Here is a 26,619-nt window from a genome sequence, read left to right as displayed (position 1 = left end):
GGATCCGGGTTTGCATCTTTGTAAAAGGAGGCTGCTTTTTCTGATTTAAGGGAGGTGGAATGGCCCGCGTTTCTGTCAGAAATAAAAGCCTTAGGTGGTTGCTTTAGTGCTTGAAAGGAATCATTTCCTAGAGCTTTGGGGCCCTTCTCTTTGAGTGAGTTAAGCCTCCAGGTCTTTGTCTTGGTCTTTGCTTGCAAAGCACTTTATCATCTGTGAATCCTCGGCTGTTGGATATGCGACTTTAGTAAATGTCTGTAACCTCCCTGTGCCTCCTTCTCTAATCTCTGCAACAGAAGGAACAGTGGAGATAAAGTGATGGTTGGGTCAGATCTTTGAAATCTCTGTTCCATCATTCTGGAATTTTGTGATCACCAGGATGTAAACTCCTCCAGGGCACGGACTTGGTTATGTGCACAGACACACCCCCACCTTGTTTTCTAGCACGTAGAGCATAGCGTGCTCAATCAATTTGTGTTTAAATGGGTGAATAAAGGAAGATTTATAGTAGATGTAATCTCTTGCTTTCATCCCTCACCTAATGGAACATTATGATCCAGGCTGTTCTTTTTGTGATTCCAGGAATATACCCTGCTCTCTTTTACACCTCAGTGCCTTTGCACAAGTGGTCCTTCTGCCTGGAAGCATGCCCCCCTTGGTCTAGCTGGAAAACTCCTCTGCTAACCTTCCACCTTGGGTAGGTACTGTCTCCTCCATGAAGTTCTTTCTGGATCAAGCTCTCTCTCCTGTGGCCTCACACTGCATTTGGTACATGCTTCTATTGAAGTGGATTTTCATACCAAACTGTAGTTCTTGGATTGGTTTTCGTCTCTCCCCCCTGCCTCAAGATTTGAAGCAATTGAGGCCAGGGTCATCTCTGATAAACATTCAAAAATTTTTTTGAGGAATAAATAAATAGTTTTGCAGAAACTTTTCAGAAACCTTTTATGGTACCCAGTATTATGGTATGCTTAGAGTCTGGGCATATTAAATACTTTTTGATTGATTTGCTAGATTACCAGGTACACCCCCAAGCTTCAATTTTCTTAGCAGATATAGGCAGAACTCCATTTTAAATGGCATAATCGTACAGTCACATTTTGTTCCTCTGAAACATAACATCTGCCAACAATCACACACACACACACACACCCCCCCCACACACAACTTTTCCCAGTCTAACTCCAGATCCTCGAAGAGTGTTTATCACATAGAAGACGCTCAATAACTATTTAAGAACGAATAGAAATGAAAGGCATTCCTTCCACTGCCTGGTTTCTGGAAAGCACGGTCTCTTGCAGCCTCCATGTATTGCTTCGCTCCGTGCTCTTCCACCTGTGGCAATCGCATTCCGTCTCCTGCCCTCACCACCGCTGTTCCCTCGGAGGTCACCAACGACCCAATTACAAAATCTAATGGGATTATCTCAGTCTTCCTCCTGCCTGACTTCATTATAGCATTGGGCATCACTTGTCTTTCTGAAATGTGGTGTAATTGAAAAAGCATGAGCTTTAAAGCAGGGAGACCCTGGTTTACATTTGTGCTCCTCTTCCACTTGCTGTGTGAACTTGGGCAAGTCAGGCACCTTTTAAAATCTCTCCTCATCCTAACATGGGACTTTTTTTTTTTTTTTTGCGGTACGCGGGCCTCTCACTGTTGAGGCCTCTCCCGTTGCGGAGCACAGGCTCCGGACGCGCAGGCTTAGCGGCCACGGCTCACGGGCCCAGCCGCTCCGCGGCATGTGGGATCCTCCCGGACTGGGGCACGAACCCATGTCCCCTGCATCGGCAGGCAGACTCCCAACCACTGCGCCACCAGGGAAGCCCCTAACATGGGACTTTTGATGTCTGTTTCTCAGGGTGGTTGGGAGGCTTGAATGGGATTTTGTGTGTGAAACACTTTGCCCGGTGTCTGGCTTGCGGTAGTCATTCAACAAACACTGGCTCCTTCCTTCCCTTGACTTCCGAATCATCCCACATTCTTGGTTTTCTTCTAATCTGTGCCTCTGAATAAATCTTCATAGGACTTTTCTTTCCCTTGCCCACCTCCTCTCATCCCACATTTTTCTCCCGCCCTATTTCACATTTTCTCCATCATTTACCTGCACTGTTTGCCATGTATATAGTTGATACTCCAAAAATATGGACCGATTGAATGACAGTCTCTGGATTGGCCTCTGTGTGTCCCATCATTTGCTTCTCCAGTATATATTTCACACTGTCACCAGAACTGCTGTTCCTCAAATACAGGTTGATAATGTTACTGCCCGCACCCCCCCAAGAAAAAAACCTTGAATAGCATCCCTTTGTTTAAAGAATAAACTAAACTTTAAGTACTCACCAATATGACCCTCTTGTTTGTCCATCCTCATCTCCTCTGTGTCCTTCCATAAGCCCTGACTTCTTTCTTCCAATTTTCAAAAACTCTCCATGGGTTTTTTTCTCTTCAGTGCCTTTACTCAAATGTTTCCTTTATTCCAGAATGCTCCATTCCTCTTTTCTACTAAAATTCATACGTTAAGTCTTCACTTAAATACTAATTCCTCCATGGAGCTTTCCCAGACCACCTCTTTCCCTCTGGTTAAAATTTATCCATTTTCCACTCACAGCTGTTAGCGCTTATGTTTTGCACTTAATTAATTCTGCCCTGCTAGGCTGTATGCTCCAACGCACATCCCGTGTCATGCTTGTCTTGCTGTCTCCCCAGCGCTTAGTAGCCTCACACGCTGCTGTAGCTTAACGTGTACTCTTAGAATTAAACTGAATGGAAAATCAACGCGAGTAGTCATGTTTCCTAACACAGGTCTTATGATGGAGACTTAATTAGGTACAAAAAGGCCAACATTTATAGAGCACTTCCTAGGTGCCAAGCACTATTCTAAATGCCCTACGCTGTTCAGATGCTCTCACAACAGCTGCAGGAGGGAGACACTATTTTTAAAAAATATTTATTTATTTGGCTGTGCCGGGTCTTAGTTGTGGCACGCGGGATCTAGTTCCCTGACCAGGGATCGAACCTGGGCCCCCTGCATTGGGAGTGCAGAGTCTTAACCACTGGACCACCAGGGAAGTCCCACAGACACTATTAATTATCCTGATTTTTTTTGAGGTGTGGAGACAGAGACACAAAGAAATTAAATAACTCATCACCAAATCCAACAGCTGGTAAGTGGTGGAAAGGGTCAGAAGCTCAGAGAACAGGCCTGTGGGCCTGTGCACGCAGTCACTAGTTTACGGCGCCCATAGTATTTGGACCCTTCAGAGGAAAGCAGCAGGCAACCCAGAGCAGGCCACCTGCCTCCTCCGGGATGGACGACAAGGAGACAGGTGGGGTGGCCGCAGGAAGTCTTGTCCAGCCCTGATGTCCTCTGGAAGATTTAGAGGACAAGTGATGATGTCTGTCCGCAAAATCAGGGTCAGCCAAGTGTTGTGCAGAATAGTCTGGATTGACTCCTAAGCCTTTCGATGAGCAGTTAAACCAGGCAGGCTTATCTGGTGACAGTCCTCCTGGGGTGACGTCATTGCTCACCCTGGCATCGGCCACCGAAGGCTGGCGTAAGCGTGCTGCCAACCTTGCACGTTTCCCAAGGCTGAGAGACCTCGCCAGCGCACCATCCTTGGGAACTGAGACCCGGGAAAAGTCTTGCAGTTCTTTCTTCCTTCTTCTCAGAAGGAGAAGCTGGACGTGGAGGCTGGTCCACTGTGGTTTTATTTAGATTGTGCTTAGCCAGCATCCTCCAGCACTCTCTAATCACACAAACTGAGCGCAGAAGCCGCACTGATGGCTTCAGTGACGAGCTGCTGCACAGGGTGATGAGGTAGGGATTAGAGGAGGGAACAGACTCAGGCTACCAGGGGAGGGCCTGAAGCGTGCTCTCTCCAATTTCACCTGTCCCCGCAGTCCCCACTCCCAGCCCCTTGTCCTTCACCACCCTCGTATTTCTGTTTCACAGTGCAAGATATTAAAGCTGTCGGTGGGTTTCAGGGAGGTATTTAGTATCCAGTAATCAAAACGCCCTGGGCCAGAAATGCATCAGTTCAAATGGACTTTGTTTTAGGCATACGTGAATTGCTTTTATTTAAAAGAGAGAGAATGTGGGGCCCACAGACCCACGATGGTTGGGCCTTTACGAGATCATTCTTTCCTGCCTCTACCTCTAACTAGGTTCCAGTTACCTTTAAAGATGTGCAGAGAAAGCCGCCCTCTGAACCATCTTTGGTCATCCATTCCAGCCCTTAATTGGCCTTTCTCTCGGGAAATGTTTATCATCTAACCTGAATCTCCCACACAGAGTACTACACAAACTCATTTCCTCTTGGTTGGCGCCGGAAGAAGCGTTTCAGTATATGATCCGGCCGTGCTTCGTTTTGTATTTGAAGACAGTTCATTACGCTGCTCTTATGGCCTCGTCCACATTTCTATCAGGATTTCCAGTTCTCTGATAGCAATAAGTTCCTCTTCGTGAATGCCCACTGCCCACTTCTTTCTCTGGTCCGTGAGCCAGCCCATGGGTCTGGCTATTTTGATGTCCTGCGGGAGAGAGAGTCTGTGTCCTCACCTTGAGGGGGGGACTGACTGTCCTGTGGCAGCCACGTTGGAGGGGACACACCTGTCCGTGCTATTGGGAGCTGCCTGCCCTTGGCATCCCTGGGGCTGGGGGGATGTGGGTGGGTGTGGGTGGGGACCTGCCCCTTCTGCCTCCCACTCGCTTGGGTGGGCACCCAGGAGAAATCTAGCTTCTCACCTGCTATTTTTCACTTAAGTTCCCTCCTGGAAGTTTCTGCTGAATAATGGACTTTGGAGTTTGCAGGGCTCCAGAAGTAGTAGACAGGTGTTGGATGTCTTGTGTCTGCAGGAAAAGGGAGCCTGAACAGTTGAGAATAAACAACAGTTGCTTGGTAACATGAGCTCCTTTCATTAAAGTCAGAGGCCTGGCTGCGTGAGCTGGGGGCAGGCAGGCCTGGGTGGTCTGGCAACACCTGTCTGGAGGGGCCACAGGTGAGGGCAGTTTCCTGGAGAACCGCCCAGTCGGCTGAGAGTGAAATATGGGAGACAAGTGGAAGGGTGGGGGGACTTGGGAGGAATGCAGTGGCTCAGATTCTGAAGCTCTTTAGTCCTGACCCCCTGACACCAGCTCCTGTGAGAAATTGTTTTGCAGAACTTTGCACTTCCCTTTCCACACTTGTAAAATATGGATGGAACTGAGTAGCTACACGTCGTTTCGTGACATACCCAACTCAAATCAGGGCTGGTAAAATGCTGGTGCTCCAAGGGACCTGCTTTCCAGAGCTGATGCATTTGATGAGATTTGGGTGGCCTCTAAGTGGCTTCAGATGACCCAGGTTCAAGTTCTGGCTTTGTCATGGATCAGTTATTGTGTTTTTATCTCCGACCTTGGATATCTTCCTGTGCGTCACTTCAATAAATTGTAAAATGAGGGTAATAACATCTGTCCTCACTGCTAGGGTCACTGGGAAGATAAAGTATTACAGATGAAAGCCTTCGTGACAGTGTAAAGGTTGCTTTACAAACAAAACACACAGGACACTGGACAGAATCAAAGGGAGGGCAAACTTGGTCCTTCCTTTAATGTGTGTAGTTTTCACAGCAATGATGACTTGCAGCTGGAGGGCATTTCATTTGCAAACTAGTGTCCCATTTATCATCTTCCTTGACAGTGCCACAGTGGAAAGGAAACAGCTGAGGGTGGTGGGATGGGGATGTGTTTTTTTTTAAAAAAATTTTTCTTTATTGAAGTAGAGTTGATTTGCAATGTTGTATTAGTTTCTGGTGGATGTGTTTTGAGTAGGGTTTTATTGGGTGACAAGTACCTTCTTTTCTTTAAGCCAAGACTTGCAGGTGGAGGTGAGCTAGGACAGTGGCTGGGGGCTTCAGGTGCTCTGGGTATCTGCTTCCCAAGTGAAACCGTTGCAGACTTAGTGTGGAGGAGGTTTTCCCTCAGGCCAGGAGAAATGTAAATGATCGCTCTCAACTACTGCTGGGCACAAGGCTTAAATTAAACCTCATAGGGTTTTAGATTTTAGGTCCAGCATCTCTTGTGGGTGGAAAAGGGGCTGAAGTGTGTGGGAGGAGGAAGCTGCTTGTTTTTCTTCCTTTCAAGGGGTGTACATTTAAATTCAGAGGGCGCACGGTCCCCTTAAGGGGGCCAACCCCCTTGCTGAATCTCCCTCTCCCCAAAATACCCATGGAACCCTCTGGCCCCTGTGTGTGCACCCTCCTGTTTTGTTCCATCTTGTTTTGTTTTTTGGCTTCCCAGTGAACGGTAGTGAGCCCACCCACCTTCCTTTTGCCCCTTAAACACCCGAGACGCCGCTCTCGTAGTTCAACTGCCCCCTTAACAAGCAGGTTCCTTGAACTGAAAAGTTACCAGATCCTCGGCAACCCGCTCATCTCTGGAGGAAATCCAAGGCAGTGAGCAGCTCTGTGGCTTCGCTCCGGACCCTGAAGTAGAGGGACAGCTTGGCTTTCTGGGCATTCCCGGAGCCGGAAGCAGTGTCCTGCCGCTTGCCAGGCCTGACACCTGATGTTGATCCTTTCCGGGACACATCCAGGAGTTAAAATAGAGTGATACCAAGCCACCCTTGAGAGAGCCAGTGGCCGGATGTGGAGAAGGGTCAGAAATAAGACAGGCCCGCTGTTCCAGGGAGTCATTTACAGGTGGGCCTGGCTCTGGCATTTCGGCTTCAGTCTCTCTCTCTTCTGGAGCAAAACATACTTCCCTCAGATTCCTGGCCTCATGGAGGTTGTGCAGGGTCACAGTGCCTGCAGCTCCCCCCATGTGTCATTGCAGGGCATGGTGGACCCATGGCCAGCTGTCACACTTGAACTGCAGGGACGTATTTTCTTACAGTGAGTTCTGGTGGTCTTTAGGAATGTGATTTTTTCCCCTCAGCTTTGGGACACTTGTGAAATGTTCTCATGACCTTCGTGCTGGCACAGAAGCTGGGCATTGTTTCCCTACTGGACTCACGGAGAGGGGCAGAGAGGATTGGGTGAATTGCACTGTGGACTTAATGATGCACTATTTGTACTCCTACTGGTCTCTTTGAAAGCCATCATCTCTACTTTGGCTCTCAACGTGCAGGACTTACTGGAGAGGCACATGCGCTGTGGGCTGGGAGGAAAGATGGGCGGTAACAGTCTATGATCTAGGAGCTGGGCTGCTTTAGACTCAGTCCTGAACAGGGCTCCTCGGTAAGGTGGATCAGTTCTAGGGCCAATCTCTTAGGGTGGTACCTGGGTCTAGGGAGTGAGAGGTTCAGCATAGCTTGGGACACGACAGGACTGACCCACACTTTCGAGGGTCCATGACCTGGGGACATACAGACGTTTTTGTGACGCAGTCCATGCCCCCTGCAGGTTGAAGCAGACTTGATCCAGCCCCCAGGAACGTAAAGGGAGTACCCTTAGCTCCCTGAGACTCACTTTGCTGTATGCTTCACCTTCTGGGTGCTCACCTTCCTCTAATTTCATTCTGTGCTTGGGATGGGGCTCTGGTATTGACGGGGTCACCCAGATGCACGGAGATCACTCCCTTTTCCGGACTGGTCCTGTGTGTCCTGTGTCTCTCAGGTCCTACTGTCTGTCCTTCCTCCATATGTCATGTCTGCTGTCCTCGGCTTATTCCACAGAGCTGTCCTCTCTTCTCAGCCTGTCATTTTGGAAGCGGTGTCCAGAACTGCACCCCCCCTGCACCCCAAGTTATTCAGAGAGAGCACCTTTCTCAGGAGAGGAGATCCAGCCGAAGAGTCCCTAGTCTTCCCTCAACCCTGTATCCTGACTGAATTCCTCGGTTCCTCCCTTCCCCTGCCCCCCTCAGAGAAAAAGCAGGGAGTTAGATTAATGAGAGCTGCCTGGCCAGCCGTCGCTTTGAGAAAGTTTGGGCTGTGATCCTATTTCATTCGGCTGATTGGAGCAGCCTTGGCTCGGAGGTAGCGTCCCTCCCCAGGGATCCCGGGTACAGTTACGCCAGCCGTCGCCGCCTGTGCACGCCCTTTCTGGATAGACGTGACCCTCGCTCCTCGACCCCTGTTCCTCCTCTTTTGTTTTCATCCAGCGTCTGCTTCCTCTCTCTCTCTCTCTCTCCCTCTGCCTCCTCCTCCCGCTCTCTGCCTCCCTGCAGCGCCAAGACCGGCTCCCCAGCCTAGTCCGCCGAACGCAAACCGCTGAGAGTTTGCCGAGCCGCCCCTTGGGGCCCGGGCCGCCGAGTCCCGCTCGGGCACGGCCGCCGCCAGCCGGCGAGGGAGCGCCGCCGAAGGAAAAGCAGCGGGCGCCCGAGGGGAGCCCCGGAGGGCGGCCGGGCGGCCGACTTAGACTCCGGGGAGGTCGCGCCGCGAGCCCCAGCGCTCCCCCCTTCCCGCGCGGCGCTCCGGGAGACGAACTTGCTCCGCTCGCGGCTCGAGCGGCGAGCATTTCCTAACGTGAGAGGCCGGGCGCCGCGGGCGAGGGGCGGGGAGCGGGCCCGGCGGGCGGCGAGGCGCCGGGCGGAGGCGGCGGGCCCCATGCCGGCGGCCAACATGATGGAGAGCCTGCAGCCGCCCGCCCTGCAGGTGCCCGAGCCGCCGGGCGCGCCCGAGGGCAGCCGGGTCTGGTCCAGCTCGTCGACCCCCACGCTCCGCCGCCGGCGCTTCAAGATGCGCCGCACCAAGAATGTGCAGGAGCCGAGCCTGGAGGCCGGGCTGAGCCGGGACCTGCCCGGCGTCTTGGCCCCGGGCAAGGAGTTTCTGCAGCTGCCGTCCATCGAGATCACGCCCTCCAGCGACGAGGACACCCCGTGGTCCAACTGCTCCACGCCCAGCGCTTCCCCGCGCCGCAAACGCTTCCTCCTCCGCAAGTGGCTGCGGGTGAGTGAGCGGAAGGAGTGCAGCGAAAGCAGGTACGTGCCTGTCCCGCCCCAGCCGTCTTCCCTTTTCCTCCCCGGCCTCCCCACAGCCGTCGGGGAGGTGGGGTGGGGGGTGCCCAGGGCACCCCGGGGAACCTCGCCGAGGATTGCAGGAGCCCTTCGCCAGGGCGGACGGCTTCCCCACGTGTCACCCATCTCCCCAGTCCAGGCCGGGGGGCCGGTGACTTTCCATTGCACGGGTACTCGGGGCTTCATGCTGCGTTCCATCCCATTGGATCCTCACAGCAACATGAATAGTAACAGCCGTAGCAGCTGATGTTTACCGAGCCTTTATCATTCTCGGTCAGTATGATGGGCACATCACAGTCCATCTCCACAGTTAGTCCCCACGAAACCTCTTTGAGGTCGCTACTCCCTGTCAGTCCCATTGTACAGACAGGGATCGTAGAAGGCGAGAGAGGTTAAGTGGCTCCTCCACTCAGACTTCAGTTTCTAAGCTCCATTTCAATTTTTATTATTTCATTGTTGGCCACCCCAGGTTGCCTTTCCTGGCCCCCATGTGTAGAGGAGGTGGCGGAGTATTCGCACTGAGTGAGTCACATTTCTTAGACATCTAGGCCTGGTCCGCACCATGATGGTTTGTGCCAGCTACTTTTTGTCTGGACAAGCGTGGCATCTGAGTAGTCGGGGAGTTTGCTTTCCCTGCGCAGAGGACTGGTGTAGAAGACCATAGGGTAGCTCCACACAGCCTTGGCCAGGGGTTGTGTTTGAGCCAAGCCCATTGCCTGGTGGAGGAGGTGGGCAGTCCTCAGTGGTGCACTGATGTCTTGGACCCTCCACATTTACCTTCAGGCTCTAGGGCCCTGTCTCCAAACAGTGGTCTGTGCCTTTGCGTGGGGCAGGCAAGTGATTGGCCACCTTCCCCGGGACTCCTCTTCCTAGTCTGTTCAATTCCATTCATTTCAGTTCAACAAGTATTTATTGGATGTTCTTGTGAGTTCAGTCTGGTACCAGCTAACGGTGCTATGGCCAGGAGGCAGGGAGGGAGGGTGGGTAGAGCTGGGTAGAGTGTGGGGATGTGGAAGTTGAGAAGGAGGATGGGAGGAGACTTGGATAAGAAATCACGGCATGTGAGTTTCCCTGGTATTGAGGAGATGGAATCTTTGGAAGACACATACTCTGTGTGCCATGTGGTACTGACTGTCAGGCAAAGAGAGGAAGAAGACTTCTGGAAGGAAGAGGCTCAAACCACAACACGTACACATAGGTAGTAGAAAACAGGAAGAATATAATGTCAGGGGCATGAGATCAGGAAAGGGGAACAGTACAGATGAAGGCATAAGAACAGGGTGAGATGTGTCGTTGAGGGGACGCTGAGGAATTGGGCTGGGTTACGCAGATGGTGAGCGTTTTACGCCTGCCAGGCTTCCTTTCTCTTATTTGGTGGTAATGACTGGATGTGGTTATCCCTGCAGGCGCAGATGTAAAGCTTTGTTCTGGGGCTTTTTGGGGACCTGAGGATAGCAATTCTTTCTGTACTCTTACTTCATCCTGTCACCTTTTCCAGAGAGTAGAGGGAAATGGGGCAAGCTTGGTGGGAGCTAATCTTGAACTAAAATAGTTCATCCGGGTTTGTCAGCTTTCCCTTCAAATGTGAGAAACCCTAAAAGAGGCCCTATTTTGATCCTGAGATTCTGCCATGTACACTGAGGACAGAATATGGGGAAGATTCTTACGCTGGTAGCCGGGGAAGGGATAGGGGAGGGTTTGGTTAGATTTAGGGAAGTCTATCTTGGTTTAGAGAGTCTGTCTAAAGGTGCAGTGGAGGGACTTCCCTGGCCGTCCAGTGATTAGGACTCTGCGCTTTCACTGCCAAGGGCACGGGTTCGATTCCTGGTCCGGGAACTAAGATCTCTGCAAGCCGTGTGGCCAAAAAAAAGGTTTGGTGGAATCTTCATTTTTGTTGGAGCAGGAAACATACTTTTAAATCAGGAAGGGTTTTCACCTTCTAGGAGTAGTTTAAAAACTGGCAGTTGGGGAATTCCCTGGCGGTCCAGTGGTTAGGACTCCGCACTCTCACTGCCAAGGCCCAGGTTCGATCCCTTGTCGGGGAACTAAAATCCCACAGGCCGCATGGCGCAGCACACCCCCAGATGGTAGTTGTTTTCAATGGCGGCTTGCTGGATTAGAAGAATATATGTATATATGTATGAAAAGACAACCTCTGGATTCAAACCCAAGTTTGTCTGACTCAGATCTCTACTCTTAACCACTGTTAAACTGCCTCCTGTTGGACTCTGTCTCGATTGTGGCCAAAACAAAATCCCATCTCTTTTAGGTCTTGGAAGTAGAAGGCTTCTTGGGAAGAAAAGAAGCGGTCAAGTGAAGGGGTGCTTGTAAATGGCCAAGATGATCCCCTGAGGAGGAATTGACATTTAGAGGCAATAGGGCACAAAGAGAATTGGAACTCAAGTCAGGAGACGTGGGTTTAAATTTTAAGTTCTGTCATTTCTTCGCTGTGGAACCGTGGGCACCTCCCTTCCCCTCTGTTTCGTCTTCTCCATCTGTGGATGAATGGGAGGTCTCAAGTGATAGACGTGGAACTGTTTTGTAAACGTCCTCTTGCTGTGCGAGGGGGAAGGATTATTGGCATCATTCTGTGAGTGGCTCACGTGGAGTGGATGTGTGCTTGAGAGTAGAGGTTACATACTCACGTGTCTTGGCGCAGCACCTGGGACTCCTCACACGTTACATGACTTGGATATGGTGACTGGAAAGTGACCCAGCTCAGGCTTGGTTTAGGGGAACGAGCACACCAGGCCACGCAGCGTCCTTCCTCTTCACTGTCCCCACCCCAAGTCTGCCTCTCTGCAACAGAGAAAAGCCCCTTTGAGGCCTGCGATTCAATTCTGTCTGATGTGGTAGAAGGCACGGGGTCAAGAGGGCCTCAGCTTGTGGATTTTAACTGCACAAAGATGAAAATATAAAGAGAATCAGGAGACCCCTTTCTTTTCCTTAATCCTGGGAAGAAAGAAGTAGAGAAAATGGTGAAGTTAGCAGAGACCTTGGAGGCCAGCATTCTGAGTCCGATTTTCTCTGTTTCATCCTTGGATCTTCACTGTCTAGCACTGTACTTGGCCTTTCGTCATGATCAATAGATGTTTATTGATGGGTAAATTAATAACGATTGAGTGAATGATTCCTTTTTCTTTCCTCTTTGGAGTGAAATTATCCTTATTCATGAATCAGGGAAAATTTCCTGGAGGACATGAGTCCAGAACTGAGTTTTTTGACCTGTGACAGCTTTATTGAGATATAATTTACATGCCATGCACTTCCGTCAGTTTTAAAGTTCATAATTCAGTGGTTTTTAGTATATTCACAAATATGTGTAACTATCACCACAGTCAATTTTACAGCATTTTCATGACCTTGAAAAGAAACCCATACCCTTTATATATTACCCTCAATCCCCCTCTACTCCTTGCCCCCAGCCCTAGGCAATCACGAATCTACTTTCTGTGGAGAGCTGAGTTTTGAAGGGGAACCAGAAGCCTCTTGGTGAAGGCAGTTTGGGTGTGTTGGCTTGAAGATGGGGATGGATGACCAAGTGTGGTCTTGATGAGGGATGTGGAGAAATGAGGGTGGTGAGGTGATGGGCCGACAGACTATGATTTATGCTGAAGGGTTTGCATTTCAATTAGTCAGGCAGTCAACAAAGATGTATTGAGATCCTATGGACAGTGTGCTTTGTCTGCAAAGAGGATTCAACTCAACGGGGAGCCATTGTAGGTTCCGGAACCCAGGAGAGACATGCTCAGAATGGTATTGGAGGCAACGAATTCTTGCTGTTCTGTGTGAACCAGGTGCGAGGTAGAGGCCTGAGCCTTGCCCTGTTCTTCCAGCACTTACTGTTACAGCTGGGAATTGTCATCTTAGCCACTGTTTAACATAAGGTGGCACTGTTTTTTGCTGGCCGCGTTGCCCTCTGAGCTCCACGGATAACGTAGTCTGAAGTTGATGGGGCAGGCTTTTAGAACTAGTACCTGCGTGTCTGCCCAAATCCCTTGGCCGTAACTGGTTGTGGTGATTGTTCAAAACCCAAATTGAGGATTAGAGTCCCTCTCTCACCTGCTGGATTATGGCAAGAGGTCAGAATTGGCAGAGACACAACTTTTGTGTCTCTGTGATGGCATCCTGACATCATTCTCTGGAGGGGGAAAGGAGAGCTGACAAGGGGCAAGGGTGTAGGTGTGGCTGCCCGACGGCAGGCTGTCCTTATGGGGGCCACAGAAGCGCTTCTCTGCTCTGTCTCCCCAGGACGCCCTCCCTATTATTACCTCTTGCACCACTTTCCCATGGCAGTTCTGTCCCCTCTTCTGTGTGACACATCTACCCTGTCATGACTTCTGCTCGGCTGTACACCTAACCTCAGGTGGCAGCTCTCACTGATTCTGCCAGCCTGGTGAGCCTGGTTATCTATCTGGTGCCAGTCTAGCTGGCACGTGGGTTTGCACGTAAAGATTATTCCTCATTGGTATATTTATCGTAAGTCTTCATCCCCTCACTCTGACCTTCGGAGGGAGTCTTGCTTTCGGTTTCAGCTCAGTTTCCAGGGAGGAGGTTGATGTGTGCTACACCCATCAGCTCCGTGTGGACCCTGACATCTAGGAGAAGCACAGAGAGTGTGGGAGGGAGGTAATTCATGTCTTTCTTCACACAAAGCATCAAACAGGAGACCTGTGATTTGTCAGCAGATTAAATAAACTATTGGTGCTGGATAAGGTTAAACTAGGAAAAACCTCTCTCCCGGTCCCTTATTTCCTTGAGGGCGGGGACTGCATCTTACTTTCTGCTAAGCGCCTTAAATACACATTTAATCCTCACAACAAACCCCCGGGTGGGTTTTACAGCGGAGGAACCTGAAGTTCAGAGATTCATTTGCTCCTGGTCGCACAGAAGCAAGGGCGAGATCTGAATCACATTCTTTTGATTCCAGAGCCCGGGCTGTTTACAGCTACACTGAACCATCTCCCCGGGGCCTGGGAATAGTTGGCCCTTGCGTGTTTGAGATCACATCCACGTGGAAGGGGAGGTTCTGAAGGAGGTCGGGAGGATGGGAAGGCCACTGAGGATGTCTGTAGATGTCAGAGGTCAGAGGTCAGCACGGGGATGTGTGAGGGTGGTGCTACATGGCGTAGGTGAACTGCTCCGTGAGAAGCAGCCGACCTTGGGCTGTAGATGTGGTTTCCACATTCAAACAGTCTGTGGAAACTGAGAAGGTAGATCTAAGCCCCGTGGGCTGATTCACACTGGCCAGTTTCCTCCATGGCAGTTGGTATTTTGAGAGTTTCCGTGGTGGTTATGCACTCAGGAAGTGCCAGTTCCGTGTCAGGGGAGAGGCTGGGATTTTCATGGGGCAGGTTAACAGGTGATAACCCTGCCCCGCTCGGTTAGTTTCTCCCAGCTACCGTCTATAGGCCAGTTGCTATGCTGGCCACTGATAAGTGCTTCTAGGGGAACTCCGGAGTTTTCCTTAGCGCGCTTGAATGGCTGAGCTGCCGGTGGGGAATTTCCTCCTTGACCCCAGTGGGTGAGCCGCTGGGCGCTGAAGCAGGCGTTCAGATACAGAGCCAAGCTGGCCTGAGAGCCTAGGAGTGCTGGCCTGGTTGCTGTGTGTACAAGAGCTTTACAAAGTCTGCAGGCTTTGCTCTCTTGGGATTCTTTCCTCCATTGCCCATGTCAGTGCGGTGACTCGCTAAGGGGCAGTTGTACCTAGTGTGAAGGGAGATGCTTTTCAACACCTTTCGGGGCGGGGGGAGGTCTCTGAGCTCTTGTCCTGTGACTCTGGAGCCTAAGGAACCTTCCTTCTCTAGGAGGAGATGGTGAGGCTTCCTTCAGGGATGCATAACGGAAGATCAAATGTGGAAGGACGGCAGGATGGACATGCTTCAAGCTGGGGCACAGAGATGGCAGGCCACGGCCTGCACCTGCCAGCCTCCATGCCACTGCGGGCAGCCAGGTGCCACCTCCGGAAGATAGCCCTGGTGTCAGATGTTCTTCCCTGTTTTCAGACCACGTGTCTGGGTCATCCCATCAACATCATCACTAGGAAGAGGGGCCGTTCCTTAGCTAAGACCAGTGGCAAAGAGGAGACAGAGGAGGACACCCATGGCTTTTTCATTTGAGGTCCTGGTACATCTTTTGGGTCAGATGCTGTGAAGCCCTTTCTTCTGCATCCTTTGTACGTATTCTAACTGGCTCTGGTTGTTCCACCCTGATTTTGTGGCTAAGATAAAGAAAACGGGTGGTTAGGCACGTCTCAGCGGCAGATCTGGGTTACACTCTGGAACTCAGGCCTCTGACCTAAAGTCTGGGCTAATTTCTATCTGTCATGTCTCTGGAGCTTCTTCCAGCCTGGTGCCTCCTCCCTCCATGGTCTGACCACAGAGGTTTTTCGGTCTTGCTGCTTCTGGTTCCAGAGTTTAGTCAGGAAATGTGGGGGCTGAGTGAGGGGACTGAAAAAAATAATCCACAACCCACTTGGTTTTTCCACTTTCTTTTGCAACTATGCAAAAAGAATTTGCCTTGGGGCCCCTTTTGGGCAGGGGTGAGTGTGGTAACCCACGTATTATTTGCTCCAGCAATTAGGAAAATACAGAAAGATGATGGATGGTTAGTTTAGCAATACAGTTTTGTTTTTTTTTTTTTTGAAGCAGCTGCGTAGCACAGGGAGATCAGCTCGGTGCTTTGAGACCACCTAGAAGGATGGGATGAGGAGGGTGGGAGAGAGACGCAAGAGGGAGGGGATATGGGGATATACGTAGCAATACTTTTTTGAGTCTCTCCAAGGGTTTTCCAGCTTGTTGTCTTTTTTTTTTTATTCAGTTTACTGTTTTTATTTATGTATGTATTTATTTATTGGCCGTGTTGGGTCTTCGTTGCTGCGTGCAGGCTTTCTCTAGTTGCCGCGAGCAGAGGCTACTCTTCGTTGCGGTGTGCGGGCTTCTCATTGCGGTGGCTTCTCTTGTTGTGGAGCACGGGCTTCTAGGTGCTCGGGCTTCAGTAGTTGCAGCATGCGGGCTCAGTAGTTGTGGCTCAAGGGCTTAGTTGCTCTGCAGCACGTGGGATCTTCCTGGACCAGGGATTGAATCTGTGGCCCCTGCATTGGCAGGTGGATTCTTAACCCCTGCGCCACCAGGGAAGTCCCCCCAGCTTGTCTTAAAAGAAATTTTTACATGATAGAAGTCAACGAATACTGTATGTGTGATCAAATAACTAGTTAATGTAAAACTTTTGGACAGTAGGGAAAAGGAAAAGAGCTCATCATTTTACTATGCTAACCCAAACATTAGTAGCATGCTTGGTGCATTTTCCCCCGGTATTTTTTCTCATTCAGACGTTTTTTTTGGCCATGCCATGTGGCTTGTGAGACCTTAGTTCCCTGACCAGGGATCAAACCCTTGGCCCCTGCCGTGGAGGCGTGGAGTCCTAACCACTGGACTGCCAGGGAATTCCCCAGAGTTTCTTTCTAATTGAGACTTTCCTTTTTCATCTGCTCTTCTGCACCTTGTACCTGTATAAAGTAAGGGAGAACATAAATCGAAAGGTTAAGGACAGGTCAGTCTGTGAAATAAGGAAAATAAAAGGATTTCTGAAGCACTGTTTCTGGAGGAACCATCAGAATGAGACATTTCTCCAAAGGGGGGGATATGAGCCCTCTCATCAAAGAAGATGCCTCTTAGCCTCGTTCTCCTGTTCTCTGTAACCCAAGCTTGGTGTGAGTGCCAGTCTGACCCCTCAAAGCAGCCTGCCTTGACCCAGCAAGCATTTGTTTCCCAGCTGGGTCATTACACTGGGAAGCTCTTCCTGACCTTTCTGTATTCTTGGGATTGGATGGAATGGCAGTAATAAAGGTTACTCTGAACAGGGTGGAGCTTCTCCAGAGAACAGTTTGCCCTTAGCTTGGGTGATACCATGTGTTTTCTCTGTCTATGATGAAACACATCTTCTCGACATGTGAAGATCTCATAAAAAAAAAAAAAAAAAAAAAAAGGCCCCAGGAAAGAGATCGCACCACCTCTCCTCTCTTGGTTACTTCTTAATATGTTTTCGAGACCTACTATTGAGAAAGTTCTGCTGAAGATCTAACTGAAATCCCCCATGGTATAATTCAAACTCATTCTCTCTTGTTTTGTCCTCAGTGAAGATGAGAGACTATCAGGTCATTATCCTTTGAGAATATTCCTTCAGAGACTTATTGTTAGTAATTTGGGCTGTTGCTTCCAGATTGTAAGAGGAGCCTTGATTTGGGCTACCAGTTACTTGGTGCTCACTGATTCTCCAGTGGAGGCTGTGGAGCCCTGCAGACACAGTGGAGGAATTAGCAACCACGCACGTTAGAAGACAGAGCCAGTCTAGAGGTGAGCAGAGTAGGAAGTGGCCCGCCCGTTCAGAATGTTCTTAGGGACACTGGACAATTCCTCTGGAGTGCCTTCTCCATCCTTGGACTCCTTCCCCAAATGCCTCTATTAGTTGATACACCTTTTGTTTAGCAGCCAGAGAGATTAGGCTGAAAATGTAGATAACTCAGGAGAAGTAATTCTCAAGTTCAACAAACATTTTGGGGGCACTTACAGAGAACCAGGTGCTGTCCTAGGTGCTTGGGGCACAAAGATGGATACAAGTGGCCCTTCCTTGAGGAGCTCACAGCCTGTGGGGGAGACTAGTGTGCAAAAGATAATTTCAGTAGAATATGGAATTTGGACTAAAATAAAAAAAAAAAAAAAAGGTCTGAGGAAAAGATCTGCTGGGAGGGAGATGGGAGGAGGGTCCTGGGACCTAGATTTCACCCCCGAATAGCCTTACTTTTCTCGCACTCAGCTGTCACCCCTTAGTACCTACAGTTCTGGTCTGCATCTCACTCAGAGAATCTAGTCTTCATGGTAGATGAGATTTGTGTGGTCATTTCACCTTTGAGCAAACTGAGAAGTCCAAGGTCAGTGGACAAAGCTGGTCAGTGGCAGAGATGGCTCTAGAATACTGATCTCCTGCAACCTAACTATCGTATTCTGCCCACCCCATGTCCCTAGGAGCCTGTCTTGGCCCAGGATGGAGCCATATCTTCATCAGCAAACCCAGGAAGCTCAGACAGGCCTCATCCATTGTTAGGGGCAGGGTGATGGTTGTCCTAGGACGACTGCCTTTGTACCACTCCAGGGGGCTGTCTGAGGCAGCATCGGAGGTAGAGGCTCTGGTTCTGTTATTTATTTAGTTATTTTTTTGCTGTGTGGTCCTGGGCAGGTTACTCAGTCTCTCTGGGCCTCAGTGTCTTTCTCCTTGGTAAAATGGAGAGTATACGTTTCTTCTTCATCTTGTAAGACAGAATTCAGTAGATGTGTCTGAAGAATTATGCTCACGTTATCATTAGTTTATAAAACTGAGATTTCTTTGGTGGTCTATGAGGCTTCTGAGTCTGCTAGTCTGGTTAATATACGCTGAACAGTGGTTTGTTGTTTCTTTGATGAGATGTCACTTTTCTGATATATTGATAACGTGGTGAAAACGAGTTTCTAATTTGTGGGCTGCTCTTGGCTGTCTGTCTCTTCAGTGTTGGTCTGCTTAAGGTTCTGAATCCAGGCTTATTTCTCCTTCTCTGTCTCCCCTCCCTCTCCCTCACCCCACCCCCTTTCCTTCTCCTAAATCTACATACTGTCCTTGGACTGTTTTATTCACTCTCTTGAATTTAATTATTCCTGCATGGTGATGATTCTCACACTGACATCTCAGACCTCATCTCTTTCCTGAGCCTTCAGCTCATCTCTCCAACTGGCTGATGGGCATTTCCGTTGGAATGTTCTTCAGAACAGTCCATAACTGAACTCTTCACCTTTCCCTCCAAACCAGTTCCCCTCACTCTGTTCCTTGAGGTGAGGGTTGGTACCCTTCAGTTTTGCACAGTTTCCTTCCTTTGGAGGAAGTCTGTCTTCTCATCTCCACCACCATCTCGGCTCCCTGGGCCACCACCATCTCTCACATATGTCATTCAAGCGTCCTCCTAACTGGGCTCCCTGATGCCGCTCACCCTGCAGCCAGAGTTACCGTTCAGTGCCTTGGATGGATGCTTCCTTTTTTTTTTTTTTTTTTTTTGCGGTACGCGGGCCTCTCACTGTCATGGCCTCTCCCGCTGCGGAGCACAGGCTCCGGACGCGCAGGCTCAGCGGCCATGGCTCACGGGCCCAGCCGCTCCGCGGCATGTGGGATCTTTCCGGACCGGGGCACGAACCCGTGTCCCCTGCATCGGCAGGCGGACTCCCAACCACTGCGCCCCCAGGGAAGCCCTTGGATGCTTCCTTTTATTTCTAGGTCTTCACAGACATTGTTCCCTTGTGTGGAATTCCTCTCTTGTAACACTGACCCCCTTGACCACCCTGCCCTTCTTCTCCTTTGGATCTTACCCTAGTTATTGTCCCTCTAGCAAGTATTTCCTGACTCACGTATTTATTACATCTGTGTTCTTAAGTTGTGACTACTTGATCACATTGTATCTTTCACTGGATCAGAAGCTGTGAGGGCAGAGTTAATTGTGTTCAGCGTTTGTTTTATTCAGTGCTTGCTAAGCTCTTTGCGTGGAATGTAGTAAACATATACTTAGGGAGTGAATAAATCATCAAATGGATGAAGGACTCTAAGGAAATTTGATTTTCACAGAATTCTATTGGAAATCATTTTACAAAGCAGGAAGTCCGCTTGAAGTTGAATGATTATGCCCTCGTGGGCCATTTATGTAAATCTGCATTACTATGTATTGTTTGTCTGTTTTAAGTCTTTTGGTTTCGTTCTTGGTTCTTCCCTTGTACTGTGTCTTCCCTCAGACTGCAGGTGCCCAGACACCAGACATGGCCGCTCTTCTAAGGGTGTTCTCTATCTGGGGAGACAGCTTTGGCATCACCAGGTGAAGAGTGGTTGACCTCTCCCAAAACGAGGCTCCAGAGAGCAAGAGCACATTGGGGGCAATATTCTGGCTTGTAGTCAACCCGGGGCCCAGGTACAGTCTACCGATCGTGGTTAGCCTTTTCCCACCAAAGACCTGTGGCAGCTTTGAAGGCTATTTTTATTTTTGGAGCTGTGGTTGCCGTGGTAACACAGTACATTTTCCCTAGTCTTCCAATTCCAGGTCAGGACAACAGTTGTTCCTCTTGCAGGAGAGAAGGATTTTGTGATAGATGCACCCTTCCTTCTACCCTTTTTCCCTCCTACTTAATCCAACCAATATTTACTGAACACAGATTACGTGCCAGGTGCTGTACTAGACACCAGAACCAATAGTGAACAAAATAGTTTCTGCCCTAGAGAGCTTACATCCTGCAGAGGGGTTAAAGACAGTAAACAAATGAACAATGCAACGTTGATCCCTACTTATTTAAAAACAAGTCACTTGAGCACATCACTGAAAGGGAATTAGTGTGTTTTCTAAAACTGGGAAATCAGGAGTTGTAAAAGGAATGCCTTCCACGCTGCGCTGGAGAGAGATATGTTGGGCGTGGAGCTGGGGGCTGACTCCCCTCCCACCGACAGTAGGACTTCATTCAGTTCTGGAATGCAGATGCACCTGTTTCTCTGACCTCTCCCAAGACCTAGGGAGACATGGTATTAAGCTGGGCCTCTCTCTGCAGCTGTCAGGTGCCAGGGCAGTTGTTCTCCTGGTGTTTTGCTTCTTTCTTCCTCTTTGCTCCAGTGGAAGCCAAGAGCCAAAGGGCTGCCAATACAAATGGCCCTTCTTTATGTCGTGTAATGAGAGCCCTGAAGGCAGGTTGGGAATGCCATTAACGGGGGGACTATAGAGTATGGAGCCTTGAAGGGGGAGCCTGGGGGGAGGTGCAGAGGAGAGAGGGGATGCTGACACCTGCTGTTGGGAGATTCTGGTCAGAGCGGCAGAGAATGGTGCCCGCTTGGACACAAATGAACGCAGTGCTGGCGATAGCAGTGTGATAATCTCTCAATGTGGGGAGCATTTGATCCTTTTCTCCGTGATTTACAAGGCCCCGGGCTCCGGAAGCCGGCACAGAGTATAATTATTCTTTTGTATTTGCCCCAGCACTTACCACAGCGCCTGGCACACACCGAGCCTTCCAGTAACATGCTTCTGGCACGATGCTCCACCACTTCATTTGTTCCCGCATCCTAGGGGGTGGATGTAATGAGTATGTCCACTTGGATTTAAGGGAATTGAAACTCTGAAACACGCCCACATCCATACAACTGAGTAATGATGGAAACCTGACTCTAAAAGGTTGTGTCCTGTCACCTTTAATTTAGGCCTTTTTCTGTATTGTACAAACATGTGTACATCTGGCATTATACCAAGGCTGATGTTTGTGTGCTGACAATGTGGGTCATAGGGACACATGAAACCTTCAGGCCGTCACAGCGAGGCGGGTCCAAATTCTGCAAAATCTGACAGCTTGCTTGCTCTGTGCCCGCCACTGAGCTCTGACTGGCCTGTGCCCTTGAAGGGTTTAGTCTAGTGTATTGATTATTCATCCACTCATTTGTTCAACAACAGATTTTAACTGAGTGTCTATTAGGCAGTCCATGCAAGTCATACACATAAATGTAAAATTTGAAAATGTGGCCAGTGCTTCCACAGAGGGGACACCAGTAGCCGTTAACATTTGGTAGTCCTGGTGATTGGCCAGCGTTTGTTGTGAAGGACATCCTCTCTGTAGAAGATCTTCCTGAGGAAGTGGGGTTGCATGGACATTTTGTTTTAGGAGAGCAGAAGCAGTTTCCTCACAACATAGGGTCTAGCTCAGTCATTTCACAGAATAGGCAAAGATGGCTCATGTTTAGTTGTCTGGAGAATCCCAGCTGTGAACATGGGGGTAACCAGGGGTTTTTCTGCTCTTTCCACTTTCTGCTGGACATAGAACCATTGACCGTTCCTTTGGTTTCTCCAACAGAGGATGGGCAGCAAAAACAAAAATTCTGTTTCTCACAAACATCGTTGATGCAGTGATTCAGAATTTAGGTATTTTGGGCTTGTTGACTGCATTTTTCTCCCTCATAGCCACAGAGAATCTAGAGTTCTAGAGCCTCTACCTGCAGTTGCCTGCTAGATTAAGGCCCCTTTGCTTGACAGGTGCTATTTGCAAATAATTCACTTTCACTGTCTTAATCAGCTCAGTAGTATCCTCAGAAGGTTAATAAGAAACAGTTGGCACCGATAGCCTCATCCACCAGAGGGCAGACAACAGAAGCAAGAAGAACTACAATCCTGCAGCCTGTGGAACAAAAACCACATTCACAGAAAAACAGACAAAATGAAAAGGCAGAGGACATTGTACCAGACGAAGGGACCAGATAAAACCCCAGAAAAACAACTAAATGAAGTGGAGATAGGCAACCTTCCAGAAAAAGAATTCAGAATAATGATAGTGAAGATGATCAGGGACCTTGGAAAAAGAATGGAGGCAAAGATCGAGAAGATACAAGAAATGTTTAACAAAGACCTAGAAGAATTAAAGAACAAACACCTAGAAGAATTAAAGAACAAACAAACAGAGATGAACAATACAATAACTGAAATGAAACATACGCTAGAAGGAATCAGTAGCAGAATAACTGAGGCAGAAGAACGGATAAGTGACCTAGAAGACAGAAGGGTGGAATTCACTGCTGTGGAACAGAATAAAGAAAAAAGAATGAAAAGAAATGAAGACAGCCTAAGAGGCCTCTGGGACAACATTAAACGCAACAACATTCGCATTATAGGGGTCCCAGAAGGAGAAGAGAGAGAGAAAGGACCTGAGGAAATATTTGAAGAGATTATAGTCGAAAACTTCGCTAACATGGGAAAGGAAATAGCCACCCAAATCCAGGAATCACAGAGAGTCTCACGCAGGATAAACCCAAGGAGAAACACGCCAAGACACGTAGTAGTCAAATTGACAAAAATTAAAAGACAAAGAAAAATTATTGAAAGCAACAAGGGAAAAATGACAAATAATATACACGGGAACTCCCATAAAGTTAACAGCTGATTTCTCAGCAGAAACTCTACAAGCCAGAAGGGAGTGCCATGATATATTTAAAGTGATGAAAGGGAAAAATCTACAACGAAGATTACTCTACCCAGAAAGGATCTCATTCAGATTCAGTGAAGAAATCAAAAGCTTCACAGATAAGCAAAAGCTAAGAGAATTCAGCATCACAAAACGAGTTCTACAACAAATGCTAAAGGAGCTTCTCTAAGTGGGAAACACAAGAGAAGAAAAGGACCTACAAAAACAAACCCATAACAATTAAGAAAATGGTCACAGGAACATACATATCGATAATTACCTTAAACGTGAATGCATTAAATGCTCCAACCAAAAGACACAGGCTCACTAAATGGATACAAAAGCAAGACCCATATATATGCTGTCTACAAGAGACCAATTTCAGACCTATGGACACATACAGACTGAAAGTGAGGGGATGGAAAAAGATATTCCATGCAAATGGAAATGAAAAGAAAGCTGGAGTAGAAATACTCAGATAAAATAGACTTTAAAATAAAGAATGTTACAAGAGACAAGGAAGGACACTGCATAATGATCAAGGGATCAATCCAAGAAGAAGATATAACAATTATAAATATATGTGCACCCAACATAGGAGCAGTTCAATACATAAGGCAACTGCTAACGGCTCTAAAAGAGGAAATCGACAGTAACACAATAGTGGGGGACTTTAGCATCTCACTTACACCAATGGACAGATCATCCAGACAGCAAATTAATAAGGACACACAAACTTTAAATGACACAACAGACCAGATAGATTTAATTGATATTTATAAGACATTCCATCCAAAAACAGCAGATTACACTTTCTTCTCAAGTGCACATGGAGCATTCTCCAGGATAGATCACATCTTGGGTCACAAATCAAGCCTCGATAAATTTAAGAAAATTGAAGTCATACCAAGCACCTTTTCCAACCACAATGCTATGAGATTAGAAATCAGTTACATGGAAAAAAACGTAAAAAACACAAACACATGGAGCCTAAACAGTATGTTACTAAATAACCAACAGGTCACTGAAGAAATCAAAGGGGAAATCAATAAATACCTAGAGACAAATTACAATGAAAACACGATGATCCAAAACTTATGGGATGCAGCAAAAGCAGTTTTAAGAGGGAAGTTTATAGCTATACAAGCCTACCTCAAGAAACAAGAAAAATCTCAAATAAACAATCTAACCTTACACCTAAAGGAAGTAGAGAAAGAAGAACAAACAAAACCCAAAGTTAGCAGAAGGAAAGAAATCATACAGATCAGAGCAGAAATAAATGAAATAGAAACAAAGAAAACAGTAGCAAAGAGCAATAAAACTAAAAGCTGGTTCTTTGAGAAGATAAACAAAACCGATAAACCTTTAGCCAGACTCATCAAGAAAAAGAGGGAGAGGACTCAAATCAATAAAATTAGAAATGAAAAAGGAGAAGTTACAGCGGACACCGCAGAAATACAAAGCATCATAAAAGACTACTACAAGCAACTCTATGCCAATAAAATGGACAACCTGGAAGAAGTGGACAAATTCTTAGAAAGGTATAACCTTCTAAGACTGAACCAGGAAGAAATAGAAAGTATGAACAGACCAATCACAAGTAATGAAATTGAAACTGTGATTAAAAATCTTCCAACAAACAAAAGTCCAGGACCAGATGGCTTCACAGGTGAATTCTATCAAACATTTAGAGAAGAGCTAACACCCATCCTTCTCAAACTCTTCAAAAAAACTGCAGAGGAAGGAACACTCCCAAACTCATTCTATGAGGCCACCATCACACTGATACCAAAACCAGACAAAGATACTACAAAAAAAGAAAATTACAGACCAATATCACTGATGAATATAGATGCAAAAATCCTCAACAAAATACTAGCAAACAGAATCCAACAACACATTAAAAGGATCATACACCATGATCAAGTGGGATTTATACGAGGGATGCAAGGATTCTTCAATATATGCAAATCAATCAATGTGATACACCATATTAACAAATTGAAGAGGAAAAACTGTATGATCATCTCAATAGATTGAGAAAAAGCTTTTGACAAAATTCAACACCCATTTATGGTAAAAACTCTCCAGAAAGTGGGCATAGAGGGAACCTACCTCAACATAGTAAAGACCATATACGACAAACCCACAGCAGACATCATTCTCAATCGTGAAAAACTGAAAACATGTCCTCTAAGATCAGGAAAAAGACAAGGATGTCCACTCTCACCACTATTATTCTACATAGTTTTGGAAGTCCTAGCCATGGCAGTCAGAGAAGAAAAAGAAACAGAAGGAATACACATTGGAAAAGAAGAAGTAAAACTGTCACTGTTTGCAGATGACATGATACTATACACAGAGAATCCTAAAGATGCCACCAGAAAACTACTAGAGCTAATCAATGAATTTGGTAAAGTTGCAGGATACAAAATTAATGCACAGAAATCTCTTGCATTCCTATACACCAACAGTGAAAGATCAGAAAGAGAAATTAAGGAAACAATCCCATTCACCAATGCAAGAAAAAGAATACAATACCTAGGAATAAACCTACCTAAGGAGGTAAAAGACCTGTACTCAGAAAACTATAAGACACTGATGAAAGAAATCAAAGATGATACAAACAGATGGAGAGATATACCATGTTCTTGGATTGGAAGAATCAATATTGTGAAAATGACTATACTACACCAAGCAATCTACAGATTCAGTGCAATCCCTATCAAATTACCCATGGCATTTTTTACAGAACTAGAATAAAAAAATCTTAAAATGTGTATGGAGACACAAAAGACCCCGAATACCCAAAGCAATCTCGAGGAGAAAAAACGGAGTTGGAGGAATCAGACTCTCTGACTTCAGACTATACTATAAAGCTACAGTAATCAAGACAGTATGGTACTGGCACAAAAACAGAAATATAGATCAATGGAACAGGATAGAAAGCCCAGAGATAAACCCATGCACCTGTGATCAACTAATCTATGACAAAGGAGGCAAGGATATACAATGGAGAAAAGACAGTCTCTTCAATAGGTGGTGCTGGGAAAACTGGACAGCTACATGTAAAAGGATGAAATTAGAACATTCCCTAACACCATACACAAAAATAAACTCAAAATGGATTAGAGACCTAAATATAAGACCGGACACTATAAAACTCAGAGGAAAACATAAGGAGAACACTCTATGACATAAATCACAGCAAGATCTTTTTTGATCCACCTCCTAGAGTAATTGAAATAAAAACAAAAATAAACAAATGGGACCTAATGAAACTTAAAAGCTTTTGCAAAGCAAAGGAAACTGCAAACAAGATGAATAGACAGCCCTCAGAATGGGAGAAAATATTTGCAAATGAAGCAATGGGCAAAGGATTAATCTCCAAAATATATAAACAGCTCATGCAGCTCAATATTAAAAAAACAAACAACCCAATCAAAAAATGGGCAGAAGACCTAAATAGACATTTCTCCAAAGAGGACATACAGATGGCCAAGAAGCACATGTAAAGCTGCTTAACGTCACTAATTATTAGAGAAATGAAAATCCAAACTACAATGAGGTATCACCTCACACCAGTTAGAATGGGCATCATCAGAAAATCTACAAACAACAAATGCTGGAGAGGGTGTGGAGAAAAGGGAACCCTCTTGCACTGTTGGTGGGAATGTAAATTGACACAGCCACTAT

General features: G+C 47.4%; 1 protein-coding gene across 3 annotated transcripts in view; it reads left to right on the top strand.

The window, feature by feature from the left end:
• GRAMD1B (GRAM domain containing 1B) overlaps positions 1–26,619 on the top strand; it is a gene marked incomplete at its 5' end in the record, with an annotated part of 186,030 nt that overhangs the window by 5,465 nt on the left and 153,946 nt on the right. The window contains one exon of one of the 3 annotated variants that reach the window (XM_082844282.1): positions 8,127–8,893. The exons of the other annotated variants lie outside the window; for them this stretch is intronic. Within the exon in view, the coding sequence (XP_082700408.1) occupies positions 8,520–8,893 (374 nt within the window). Of the gene's footprint in view, positions 1–8,126; positions 8,894–26,619 lie in introns of those variants that run through there. 3 annotated transcript variants of the gene reach the window in all.

Source organism: Leucopleurus acutus (genome assembly GCF_964270905.1).
Source record: "Leucopleurus acutus genome assembly, chromosome: 8".
NCBI classification, from domain to species: domain Eukaryota; kingdom Metazoa; phylum Chordata; class Mammalia; order Artiodactyla; family Delphinidae; genus Leucopleurus; species Leucopleurus acutus.
This window is presented reverse-complemented; position numbering and strand designations above follow the sequence as displayed.